Source organism: Protomyctophum bolini (genome assembly GCF_963924005.1).
Source record: "Protomyctophum bolini genome assembly, chromosome: 8".
Lineage (NCBI taxonomy): Eukaryota > Metazoa > Chordata > Actinopteri > Myctophiformes > Myctophidae > Protomyctophum > Protomyctophum bolini.
Genome location: NC_137869.1, coordinates 22,868,016 through 22,881,801, shown reverse-complemented (window position 1 = coordinate 22,881,801; position 13,786 = coordinate 22,868,016). Strand labels below are relative to the sequence as shown.

Here is a 13,786-nt window from a genome sequence, read left to right as displayed (position 1 = left end):
TGATCTCAAACACAAACAACATGGTGGCTGTGTTCGGTAAAATCACATAGACTCAGCTCATTTATTAATTACGGCAACTTGAGGCATTTGCACAGGAAATTAACATATTTTTGAACACTCAGAATACAGTGTGGCATAATATGCATCAAAGTACCAGGAATATATTCATACGCGAGTCTCTTTAGTGTTCTTCATTCAATGAAAGGAGCTCTTATACAGAGCCAGATACAGTGTACAGTCTACATAATGTATTAGTCAGACCCTACATTACCATTGCATTCATGGTCCCACTGTCCCAGAGGGAATTTCATCAACAGTTCCTGGTTAAAAGGGGAAGTGCCTCCATTTTTTTTGTTCAGGAATGGGCACAATTGTGTAAACAGGGCAGTCACTCATTCTGCATGGAATGTTCGCTCGGTAAACCAAAGTTCCTCCTGCCTCCACTTCATGATTCTCGTTCATTTAAACAGTTCTGAAGCCCCGCCACGTGCTGTCCAGGTTGCAGCTTAATACTCCCTTTTTTTCATCATCATCATGGGAACAGCGTTCCTCTGTCCTGGAAAAGCGTTGCCATTTGCCAATGGAAACGGGTCAAAGTGCATGGAGGTTCCTCCAAGAAGTAGAAGGGAGCAGGGATATAAGGGTGTGTGGGAGACATAGTGGCTCTTCCTCAGCAAGTAGGAGGGGCTTATACATAGATTAACAGAGGGGAAAGGGTTCTCTAGACCTTGGGCAGCTTGTTAAAAAGGGAAATTGGGAAGTGAGGAATTTAAAGGGTGTCTGGACAGATTCTATCCAGGGGACAGGGTAGGGGGGGGTGCAGAACGGAGCAGTGCAATGCAAGACAGCGCCAGGCTCAGGTACAGCGTGGCATCTCACACTGTTCACAGCGGTTGAGTGCAGGGTGGTTTAGGAAAGTGCAGCTTTCACAGTTCCACTGGGCGCCCTCGAAGTCTTCGTCCCTCTGGGGTGCTACCACCGGCTTGGAGACCTGCTGCCCTTCTGACAAGGGACAAGGGACTTTGTATTATATATTGTGTATTAATTTATTAAGGGATCATTTATATTTTTAATATGTTGGCACACATTTTCTATAGCTGTTCCCAACCTTTAGGGCCCACTTAAATCTCAAAAGTATTTGCATATACCCATCTAACCAATGGCCAAGTAGTTGGGACCCATGCATTTTCAAATGTAATGATCAACTAGACAACCTCGTAGAGGTCGCAATTTTAAAAAATTGCAGAGTGTGGTTGCCGCAGTGGCTTACATATATACCCCTCCCACTGATATTGCCAGCCTGTTACAGTTTCAAGTCACATGAATCGTGTGTAAGTAATTCGGAGGGGATTTAACCCCCGAAATTCTGGTTTTCCGACAAACGGTTACATTTATCGCGTTTGCGGCGCCCCCTATGGATGAAAATGGAACAGAAAATGAAAATGGAAAAGGTGAGTGCACAACTGCACAAGCAAACCCGTCACTCCATGGTGCTATGGCCACACTGATTTGGTGTTTGGTGCTCTCACTCTTTTAGTGCCCATTTGCTTATACAAGAGCGCTACCATGTGTACACAAGAGGGACTCGAGTCTGTTGCGTTTCATTATGAGGACGATACCTTGCCTTTGTAAACATTGAGTGGCTGTTTTCTATGATTTCAACACAGATTTGCTGTTTAAAATGTAGCTTTATCAAGTGATATCACAACATTGTTTCGGACAGTCTAATCATGTTCCAATGCTTTTGGAACTCGGTTGAACGAACCACCCCGGACATGTGATTCAAATTTTGGATGGATTGGACATGCCGTTCGTGATTTATGGCATTTTTCGTGATATAGGCCCCTCCTACTGACTTCGGAAGACGATTACGGCCGAACGATACGCACTACCGAAAATCTGCAGTTGGTGTTTTAATCGGATGGGTCCAGAGATCACGTGTACAGATTTTTGTGAGATTTGGACAAAATCTGTAGGAGGAAAAGCAAAAAGTGTGTTTTGGACAAAATTCAAAATGGCGGAAAATCCATCATGGCGGAAATGGGCGTGGCCTATATGTGGAGATGCGTCATGACCCAAGGAATCCAGGGAAAAATATTTTGATTTTACGACCTACGGTTCAAGAGTTATGAGCCAAAAGGTAAAGTGGGCTGTTATAGCGCCACCATGAGGCCGACCTAAAAAATTATAATTTTAATTAATTTTAGTGATAATTAGGAAATATTCCTCCAAGTTTTGTAACTATAATGCTTACAGTCGCAGAGGAAAAAATACTTGAATGTGATTTTTTGCATTTTTCCATTGAAGTCAATGGGATAATTTAATTCACTAATAAATTCATATCAATTAAACTATACAGCATTTCTCTTAGCAAAGTACACGGACACGATTCCCGATTTTTCCGGTCAATTTGACATATGGCTCAAGTGCGTACAGTCAAAACTGAGGGAGGAGTAGTGCGGCAAACTAAAGACTAGTGGAATAATAATAAAGTGTTACAATTACAAGAGTCTGGTTGCCTGTGGGCAACCACACTAAATATACTACACCAGGACTAGTGGACTAGTGTAGTATCAAGTTGACATTTTTTCCCAAGGTTTTATAGAACAAATACCATGGCTTTTTAATACTAAATAACATTGATATTAAATTTGTATGCAGAAAAATGCAGGGTATTTATTTGTTATTAATATATATCATTAAAATTGTGCTAGCCAATTATATGGGGGCCCACATGAAATATCCTCACGTCCCGGTTCCAGGTTGGGAATTTGTTCTACATTCTTACAATACCTCAACAAAAGCCCAAATGAAGGACGTGTTAATCAGCTTGCCATGTCGAATACCACAGTGACAACTGGAATGCTATCACCTCAATGGTTAAATTAAACCACGGTTGTCATTCGAGAGACAAGCGTGAGGCATGCATTTAACCTTCAGGCAATTAAGCTTGAATGTCGACAGCCACAGGAATTTTGTCAGAATGTATTGAAAGGAGATGCAGCATCTCATTTCAGAAGGGGGTCCTAACCGTCCTATACACAGATAAAACATCCAGCTAGGTTCCTCATCTGGTTTCCACGGCTATGAATTTGTATAGGACATAGACACACCCAAGGTCAGTGGGCTCTTTCAAATACTAAAATGGCCACAAATAACTCTACTGATGAAAGGTATTACAAAGAATCGGAATCGAGCAAGGGAAACAACGCAACTGTGTGTTGGGAAGGAAATGTTTGTCTTAATCATCTTGTGATACTGCCACATAAATGTGTGAAGAAATGTATTTATTTTCTTGGTATGAGCATAGGAAGAAAATGAAACATAACATACTGGGTGATAACAAGGGAATATATTGGTTAAATAAAACATGTAGTTAAACCATGGTCATTCATTTTGACAAGTTGACAACGTTTGATCACAGCTTTGGGGAAAAGCATGTGAGTTCCAGGAAGTGAAGTGAGGTACCAGGAACAGCTATAAAAGTACAGGAAGTGAGGCAGTCAGAGAAATTGATAAACCACAGGAGTGGGGCCGGAAACCTCTGAATCCCTTCAGAGCTTTTGGACAAAGATGAACCTGCTGTTGGCCTCCTGAATTGAAGGTTGGGTAAGGAATATACTTCGCTCCCCACCCCACCCCCATGTTTGAGCAATGCATTGCCCCCCAGCACACACATGTTTTCCCCCAGTTTAACACAAAGCGTTAAAAATTTAACTTTTGGCTATTTCACCAAAACATGAATTAAGCTTTAAAAAGCTCTCACCTTTCTTTCCCGGTTTTGGCGGCATCACCGGCCCCGGTTTAATGTGATCATAGAAGTTGTTCATGGCTTTCGGGTCAAACTTCCCTGTAGATAAAAGCAAATATCAGAGAGACTGAGTCTGATGAAGCCCATGCCCCCATCCATTACCTCGTTAAAACTGTCCGCTTCCGGACTCAGCTCTTACAAGATGTTGTGATATAAAGATCAGGCACACGCCTGTGGGCCAGTGTGTGAGATTGTGTGTGTGTGTACCTTGTACTGACTGCAGTAGATCCATCTCCTTAAGGGTGCAGTCGATATCAATCTGAAGCTGTCTGTTCAGACCTCGCAATCGGGTCATCTCTTCAGGCTGCGAGCGCAGACAACACACACACACACACACACACACACACACACACACACACACACACACAATTAGACAGAAATAGACAACCAAGTTTACTCATTCTTCTGGCTTGTTTGTTAAGACAAGGACTTTTATGATTCTGTAGCGATGTGTAACCCGTGTCAATGTGTTTCTATGTGTGCATGTACAGTATGTGATTGTAGGTGTTAGGAAGCTATCCTACTGATAACTAGTAGGTGAGTGCACAACTGCACAAGCAAACCCGTCACTCCATGGTGCTATGGCCACACTGATTTGGTGTTTGGTGCTCTCACTCTTTTAGTGCCCATTTGCTTATACAAGAGCGCTACCATGTGTACACAAGAGGGACTCGAGTCTGTTGCGTTTCATTATGAGGACGATACCTTGCCTTTGTAAACATTGAGTGGCTGTTTTCTATGATTTCAACACAGATTTGCTGTTTAAAATGTAGCTTTATCAATTGATATCACAACATTGTTTCGGACAGTCTAATCATGTTTTTTTGTTTTCAGTAATTCAGCCAAACAGAAAATGCGTTTTTACTTCCAGGCTATAATTTCGGCCACCTAACTTTTTCAAACCCATTTTTTTCACCCAGTGTCAATAATCTAATGTACAGTAATCCTGTGCACTAGTCTCTCTCTCTGCCAACCTGGGGAGAGCAATGGACTGACTTCATGCTTCCTTTTATGCATGACGAGTCCAAGTTCTTTTCACCTGACCGGGGAGTTTCGCGTGGAAGGAACACGTTACTCTGACCAGTTCCTTTCCCCTCCATCAGGCTGACCAGGGGGAGGCTGGGCAAGATAACTGCATGTTTGCATTTTTTTTGTTTTAGGGTACACGGGGTGAACATGCAAACTCCACACAGAAAGGCCCTTTTGTCAACCCCACCCAGGGCATGGGCACTGATGACTCCCCCAGCACCCACAGCGTCCCCAGCGGGAATCAAACCCAGCTGTGAGGCGACAGCGCTACCGACTGCGCTACGTGCGCCCGGCCACCTAACTTTCAGTGTGCATCCCAACGGTTTCTACTCCTGGGTGTCTGCGTATGTGTCTAGTCAATGCATTATTCGCCCGAGGGATGAGGCTGGTGGAGTTGACTCTTCTGTACAGTATATTATTGTGTGTATTATTCACCCAGGGGATGAGGCTGGTGGAGTTGACTCTTCTGTACAGTATATTATTGTGTGTATTATTCACCCGAGGGATGAGGCTGGTGGAGTTGACTCTTCTGAAGCGTCTCTGCAGAGCATCATACTCCATGTCGTTGACGTCGGCCTTCAGCTGCTCCAGCTTCTGTTTCTCCAGCAGTAGCTCCTTCAAGAGACGCTCCATCCTGGCTCGCTGGTGGAGCAGGAGGGCTGCATGGGTGACACATACCAAAGTAAACCCTTGGTAAATACAGTCAAAGTCCAACAGATCTGCACACACACACACACACACACAGCCCACAATTGCCGAGATTGAACGAGGAACCTTCTTGTCCCACACGACACGGCTGGCTCGTTTTACTTAAATGAAAGAAACAGGAAACGATCACTGATGTTTGATGAGAGAACCAGGTTTTGCTGCCTTCACAGTACAGGGTAGTAATGAAGTGGGAGATTGCCAAAACCAACAAAAGGTCTGAACTAATCTAGCTGACTTAGCACAATAACTGCGGTGAAGGGTGTCTCTCTTAAGGCTTCCTTCCTTGTCCAGACTTATTTTCCCCTTTCCCTCCTCCCCCTCTTAATAATAATAATCCCCATCTTGTCCTGGCTTTACACCTGAACTAAGGCAAGCACCACGTTTCCGAATAGAAATGTCTGTTCTATACACCCATTTCTATGCTAGAACGCAATACACTAGTGCAGCAGTAGTGCTCCTGCAAGCTTTTCAAAATCACACTGTAGGAAAAGTAATTATAACGAAATGTCAAACTAGCAAGCTAACTAACTAGTAGCTACGGAAGCTTAACTGTTAATTACACTTTTTTTTTATTGCAAGTAAAGAACCACCCCACCCAATTGACAGAGAACAGCTACAGTAGCTTGTCACTAAATGGCACACAGGCAATTTGATGTTGTCTCTAGAAGGATTTCCGGCTTCATTTACTGTAATTATATCTGAGAAAATAAATAAATTCTGCAAAGCCTGACCTTAAATGTATTTTGAATGGCGTGGCTGAAGGTGTAACAGCATGTGAATAGAATGTGAATGTACAGTATATCCCCTCAAACGTACACCACAGCTCATTTGATTTACTGTATGCATAACGGCGTGGAAAAGAACCACCTCTAGCCATAAACAAACAGGTGGATGAATAGTTAGTGTGCCAACCCCATGGTTGCATTGTTTTTGTGAGCCACTTTTGACATAGAAGATATAGATAGATCATCACCAGTGCACCACACAATGAGGGGATGGTCTGTGCAAAATGCAAATAATATAAAACAAATTTACAAGACTGAGTTATAAAAGATAAAGATAAAGAAAAAGGCACACTCATAGCCACGATGCAAAAAGATATTTGTTGTTCAGGGAATGGCTGAGACCGGGTTATCGCCATATAATTTTAGAAAATACTGTATTAACTATTATCAGTATACAGTATATTACTATAGCCAGCAGGGATGCCATTCCAAATTGGGCATTAACATCCCAAATGACAATCAAAACACACTGAATCCATGTAATGTTTAGAATAACAATGCAATGGCCCGGGCCACCAGGCAGTAGGCAGGCATGGTTAAAAAATACAACTAGAAGATAAACAAGCCAGCAGAACTCCATAACGTGACATTCTTTTCACTATTTTATTTTCCTAGCCTTCATCAGCACTGATCAAGACCTAAAAGGAAATTGAGAGCGCATCGTTGCTATAGGTTATTGCTTATTGTGAGTAAATAAAGCACAAAAACATTGTGGAAGTAACGAAAGTGAAATCTGACATTACACCACACGAAAGTGAAATCTGACCGTGCGGCACCCATACAAATAAATCTAGTATTAAAAATAATAATAAAACAGTGCTATCAGTATCGGTGTGCAAGTAACATACTCTGTGGTGTGCCCGGCATGCCTGCCCACTGGTAACACCGGTAACACCAGACACCGTGACATGCCTAAAGTAAACACTGGTGGATTGGAATGCAACCCTGTTTCCCAACATCCAACATAGACAGGTTTGCACTTAAAACTTGCCAAAACAGTACAGCACTATCAGTTCTCCTGCAGGACAATATCTTTAGTGTCCTACTTCCATGTTCACAGCCAACTACATATTGCTATGATACTATAACCAACATACATATGACAGACAGTATTTGTTTGACATGAAAGCACAGTGTTGGGTATGAATGGAATGTCCGTTCTAAAACTTTTATTTCTATGATAAGATCAGATCCTGTGTATTGGTGAAGTTAGTCTACTTCAGTGATAGTGTTATATATGTGATGTCCACATGAATTGATTATATACTCAATGTAGACACAACCACAAAGTGAACACAGACTCCCAATATACTGTTTGCAGACACACAAACACAAACACACATGGGCACGCACACACAAGACTGAGAAAGGGAAAACTCTCACGGCTCATGCCCTACCTTGCGTGTATGCATAGTCATCAGAGCCCGAGCTGGAGCGCCGTGGCATGAGCTGAAACTGGCTCACCACATTCCCTGGCAGGGCAGAGATGGGAAGGATGGGGGGCGGGGCAGCGTTGTGCTCCCCCTGGTCCACTATGTTGAGGAGGGACTCCGCCTCGGCCACAGGCGGGGAGCTGAGTGGCCTCTGTCCTCCCGGGGAAACCTTGATTTTGATGTAGGCCGACTGGCCCGGCTGTGGCGAGGAGGCGGGCCGCGGCCGCGCCGGGCACTGGTGCAGGTACATGCCTGGGTGGTGGAACGCTGCCGGAGTCGGGGGTCCGCTCATGCTGATGGCCCTGGAGGGAGAGCTCGGCGAGGGGCTGGAGGCCATATAGATGGAGCCCTGCGGATGGGGGCTGTGCACGGGGGAGTTACTGCGTGGCCGTGGGCCCTCCAGGGTGATCTCGATCTGGTTTTTGAGGGAGCTCTTGGTGGAGAGGTAGGGCCTATAGAGGGGAGGCGGGGGCTGTTGCTGGTGGTGGTAGGGCATGCTAGGGACGGTTGGCGAGCTAATGGGGTGGAAAACATACTGCTGGTGCTGAGGCTGTGGTGGTTGGGGTTGATGCTGTGGCTGGACCTGATGTTGTGGCTGGACCTGATGCTGGGGGGAGCTATAAGGGGATCCGTATGTGGGAGTGCTATAGGGAGACTGCTGATGCTGATACACTGGCGTCCCAGATGAAGGCCAGGGGGGTGGCTGCGGGCTCTGCGAGGGCGAGGGTCGAATGTATAGGGTGGTGTTTGCACTGTTGGCATAGTGCCCAGGGGGGATTTGCAGGGCCTGGGGTGCATTCGGTATATTCTGGGACAAGGTTACCGTTATTGGGTTCATAGTGTAGCGAGGGATGGGACAGTAGGTGGGAGACATGCCCTGCATGGTGGGGGGAGGGGTGGGCGTGCTGGCACTGCGGCTCTGATCGTTCATAAAGAAAGGGTTATAGCTCGGCGAGGGCGCCATGGTGGCAGGGGCCGATAGTGGCTCTGGGAAATTGGGCCGCTGAGGTTCAATGTGACCGTCACTGGAGCTGTGCACAAGAGAGCGACTGCCCACCGCACCTCCATTGGCCTTGCCTGGCTCTGTGGGCGGGTAGCCCAGACTGATGTGCAGCATGTGGTTCCGAGTCAGCCGCACCTCTTCTGGACTATGGTGGAACTCCCCATAGAGGTATCTGTGACTCTCCTGAGCCAGCAGGCGGCAGCAGAGATCCAGGTTATTGTTGTTCTGAGAGAGATGGGACAGACACAGGCTCACAGTCACACAATGACCAGTGAGAGTGTTAGCAGTTTGACAGCCTGAATTAATTAATTGCAATGCCCCGTTGACTGCCTAGATTTCACTAACCTTTAAAGAACCACTGCGCCGACATCATCGTTCCTTTTCATGAAAATCCGATTTAAAATGGTGTAATCCTTTGTCCTAGTGTTGAAAAATAATCCAATAACAACAAAGAGTGGAGGAGGAACGCGCCGACTGCGCACCACCGCCGCCATTGGAATACATTGGGCCTCAATTTCCCAGAACCCTTTGCATGCCAGTGCGATTGAATTTTTTGCGGTGACATCACCTGAACGCGTCACCTATCCCACTCTGTACGATGGAAACCCCGTATCCCGTAAGTCTTAAAACTTATTAAAAATGCGAATTAAACAATGAAAACATAACTCGTTATTGTGAAGGAAGCTGTTCTACAATCAATTAACTTGTGTAACCCGTGAATGGGAGGGAAAGTGTTACATACCCACTCATGTGGCTGTCTAAAAATGTTCTTCCTATGAACCTAAAGGGACAGGAAACATCTTGGATTGCCATAGTCGGATAAATATAAAAAGGCAAAATATCACAACCAAAGGCAAAAGAACAACACTATTCCACCAGCTGCCTTGACAGGTTATGGTTCCGACTGCTTCTCTGTGTGACAGAGATGCTAGTAGGGACACAGAAGTATTTATTGCTTCCCTTGTCTTGGCACTGTGGTTTTGACCCTTGGACTTCTTGCCGTTGGTGTTGTGATGTTGGCATTTTGAAGGTTATTCAACATCTTCACTCATTGGCCTATACACTGCTCTGCATAAGAGCTTTGGTTCAGTGTGTAAAAAGGCAGCCAGAGACCAATGCCTGATTTATACTTTGTTCCTCGTCGAGTTGTGCAACAAAAATAGCAGATCTACGGCTATGTTCAGTGCACAACATCAGCATGCAACTATACCTCTACATTGCCCTTAAAGAGTGTATGTCTGTGTACCTGCAGAAGGCACTGGGAGACGACTCCCTCTGGGATCTCGGGGAAGCGCTGCTTGAGGTCCTGCAGGATGTGATAGTCTAGCTGAGGGCCTCCCTGCGCCATCCTGAGCCCAGACAGAGAGTCAACAAGCCCACAGCTGCAAATGCTGCACCAACTGACCTCTCATCTCCTAAAGACACCGAGACAGACAGATCATACTGGAGCCCACCATGAAATACTGCAGTTGTTAGTCCTGCCATTCAGACTGTACCAAGGTGTCAGTTATCAATGTGTCAGTGGTTATTACAGGGGTGTAAACATTATTATTATTAGTTTTAAACATGTCTATTTGCTGTCTTCAAGAAAAGATCTATATCATCTAGTCCTGTAGTCCATAGTCGCACACGAACCCACAATATATCAAACGCCTCAAATCAACACTGCCAGTGACACGGTCAACAATCCTCAATAATATAATTGCCGAGATTGCCGCTGTCATTCTAGTTCTGTTGTTTAGCCATAATGCTTCACCAAGCAACGACGACGACGACATGCCATCGATAGCAGCAGGTTAGCAGAAGCTTAGCCTATGGACATCAGATCAAGTCATTGCCCTGCTGTTGCTGTTGGTATATTAAATCCCCATGCTACAAGCTACTGTCTAGTGTCTATACTACAGTGTAGTAGACAGGGGAGCGGGCTAGACGTTTTTAACGTAACTCGCCATCTGATCCGACTGCCAGGCAGCTAACTTAGCTAAAGCTAATATTTAGCGTTCTCCTGTATTGGCTGGTCAGCTGTCAATGTTTAGTGTTTAGGAGTTGATGGATTAGCCAGCTAGCCAAGCTAAAGTTAGCCACTACTACGGCTCAATTGAACTTACCATAGGTTTAGCATCTCACACGTCTCCGCACCATACCAAAGTTTAGCAGGACCCGTCTGGCTGTTCCTGAGGTGATATATGACGTGCAATTGGAGGTTTCTGTTGAATTAAAACGCTAGTTTCGCATTCCAGAGGCAGGCCCCTCTAGGCAGGCTCTCTATCGCGATACTGTCAGCTTGTTAAGAGGAGCAGGAAGTTGTCCAAATACGACACTGTCAATACTGCGCATGTTTGTGTATGGCGCACCCTCCACTGTTACAGTAGGACTCCCATTGATAACACCATGCATCTGATTACATCAAGACAAATTGATCAGTAAGTTAGTATCACGTTATAACGTGGAAAGTGTATGTTTAACAATGTTTTCATGTTACAAGATATTTTCATAATTATGACATGCAAACCAAGTTTGTCTTGTTATAACTTATATATAGATCCATGTTAAACATAACTGATCCATTTGCCACGATCTTGCATAATTCATGTGAAAATAAACACGCACTTGGCTGCTATAATACTTTTAGAAAATGTGTGAACTATAGGCATAGAGCCATAGATTGATTGATTGATCGAAGTATTTATTAACAGTTTGCAAAATTAGTACATTTCAAGTACAACAAAACTGTTAACACATCTGTGGTAGGCTATAGCCTATTAGCCTTATATATGCTGATCATCTGGGTTTTCAAACTGTTTTAACTTATTTTCTTTTAGAAAAGGCTTTAGGGCTGTAAGGCTGTTAATAAGTTTGGTATTTTATTTATTTATTTTTGTGTTATATGGAGCACCACCAACCTACGTTTTTCATAGTGCATACACTCGTACGTCCTTGTGACAATAAGTCTCTTGGGAAAAAAATCTAGTCAAAGTATTCCAAGAAACTTTATTTAATACACATATTTCTTGGGCATGCATGGCAGCCATAGGCTATCATGGTGGTACAGTGTAGTGTAGGGTGTAGGCTACTCAAGTCTCAAGTGCTTGGATGGATGGATGGATGGATCTACACCATGGTTGGTCAGGTAGGTGTGCGTGTGCATAGATGCATAATAGACTAGGCCTATAGGGCATAGTGGTGGCAATTATGGGTTCCACTGATAAAGAGATTTCCAAAAAATATTGATATCAATTATTTTAAGCCTAGAAAGGATGCTCCCAGTGAATCATGACCATAAAACATTTGATTCTGTGAAGAAGAGAAGAAGTGAAATATTTAATTATGATATACACCCTTTGTTTTGCAGGTTTCTTTTTTCTTTTTCACAGAATCACAGAATTTTTACAAACGGTTACATAAGTGTAACCACGTGGTTGCATAATAATGCTGGAAGAAAACATACAATCTCTCTCACATGCAAAGCTAAATGAGATGTCATATATGGGGGTCAGTTGTAACATTTCTGCCAACCAAAGGTTTGGTTGGCACAAAGAGTTAACAAAATAACAAAATAGCTATTGTCAAAAATATTGGTGGTTTAGAATATTTGGCTGCTAAGATTTACCCAAAAATGCAATGCAATTCACCCAACTCTACCTATACCCTTTGGCTTGGATTCTTTTTGAATAATAGTTTTATTAATCATATTTTAACATAATATTATGTATTATAATATTTTATTGGATCATATTTTGTATTGGATAATATTTATTTAATAGGATCAACATGCTTATGTGCGCCGGCAGAATGTCCTGTCGGTATTCACTAGGGGGCAGTGGTAGTTAATTATGCATTAGCATTCTTACTATAAACAATGGCAGGAAGGAACTTCCATTGGTCTCTGCAGTACAGAAAAGGGGCATGACATAGGAAGGACATTGAATGTAATGGTTGAACTGAGAGAAGGTATATTCCAAAGACATTAACCCATAATCTGGAAATAAGTGACTTGTATAAACTCTTGGTAGACCATAGAATTGTAGTATAATTAAGTTGAATGCTGCCACATAATTAAAACATTAGAAATACGGTAAATACCCTATTGCGGTTGTATGCCAACCATGCAGTTGCCGTTTACACGTTTGATTAGATTCACAGTAAAGACTTTGACGGAATTTAAAGAATGTGTATTGTGAAGTCAGTTACCTTGACCTTTGACCAATCAGGTCATCCAGTTCATCCAAGTGAACATTTGTGGCAAATATTGTGAAATTGCCTTGACATATTGAGTTTGGGACGGACAGACAGGCGGACGGACAGATGAACTGCCCGCCGGCGGAGGCATAAGAATAAAGATTAGTCGGGAATCTCAATCATTAGATAAGGGGTTTTAGGTCACCAAGGCAGCAATGATCTAGAAGTGCGGTAGAGTGTGCAGCGAAGTGCCAGTCTGTGACCCAAATCAGATGTGGATGATGGAAAAGCCAAAGTACTCCGGCAGCAGGCAGTGTGGGCACACAGTCAAGTCTCACTCGTCAGAGGTCCTTAATATAGCCAGCGTCAGTTAACTGATAGCACAGCACTGACATAAGGTGTCAGTAAGTATTTTCACTGTTAGGGCCACATTCTGCTCCTGGAAAAGCGTATTTTTTTGTCAACTTACCTAATCATGAGAAGTAAAACAAGAAACTAACACAATCTGATATACCTGCTGGTTAGTGTTACTTATTACCCTCAAGAACTAAACCCACTTTGTTACGCACTACGCATTAATCTCTTGACCCTTTCCACATGGTTGCATCTATTTCACGTGGGGTTTTCCTCTGATTGCAACCCTGAAAGCTGAGTCCTTAAACCACAGCTGGTAACTTGCGGGCATATGGAAGTTGTAGTCTTTATCTGTGTAGTTGAAGACGGGGATGAATGGCAAATTATAAAGCCACTTAACACAGTTTATCTCTTAGCTATTTACATGCAGCAGGTTCACAAAATATTTGCATAACTGTCAACCTTTTGGGAAGAATTAGCAGGC

General features: G+C 43.6%; 1 protein-coding gene across 4 annotated transcripts; it reads right to left on the bottom strand.

Moving 5' to 3' along the window:
• Nucleotides 1–32: 32 nt before the first annotated feature.
• Nucleotides 33–11,037, bottom strand: tab3 (TGF-beta activated kinase 1 (MAP3K7) binding protein 3). Of its 4 annotated transcripts, none has more exons than XM_080770035.1 (7): nucleotides 10,878–11,037; nucleotides 10,016–10,184; nucleotides 7,731–8,994; nucleotides 5,339–5,499; nucleotides 4,019–4,115; nucleotides 3,767–3,850; nucleotides 33–1,002 (listed from the first exon to the last, which is right to left on the bottom strand). In XM_080770035.1, exons 2-7 carry the CDS (start codon nucleotides 10,115–10,117, stop codon nucleotides 857–859), a joined length of 1,854 nt encoding a protein of 617 aa, XP_080626161.1. In that variant the 5' UTR covers nucleotides 10,118–10,184; nucleotides 10,878–11,037; the 3' UTR covers nucleotides 33–856. The 4 variants fall into 4 exon arrangements, with proteins under 4 accessions (XP_080626161.1, XP_080626164.1, XP_080626162.1 ...); XM_080770038.1 differs by lacking the exon at nucleotides 10,878–11,037 and adding an exon at nucleotides 9,115–9,189 and having other exon boundaries at nucleotides 10,016–10,148; XM_080770036.1 differs by lacking the exon at nucleotides 3,767–3,850.
• Between the last annotated feature and the right edge of the window lie 2,749 nt (nucleotides 11,038–13,786).

What these genes read in the sequence shown, in the direction of transcription:
- tab3 (XM_080770035.1), bottom strand. Translation starts at nt 10,117, where the DNA reads ATGGCGCAGGGAGGCCCTCAGCTAGACTATCACATCCTGCAGGACCTC. An exon ending in TCTCCCAGTGCCTTCTGCAG is followed by an intron (nt 8,995 to 10,015) that starts GTACACAGACAT and finishes CATCTCTCTCAG; the next exon opens with AACAACAATAACCTGGATCT. An exon ending in CCACCAGCCTCATCCCTCGG is followed by an intron (nt 4,116 to 5,338) that starts GTGAATAATACA and finishes CTGCGCTCGCAG; the next exon opens with CCTGAAGAGATGACCCGATT.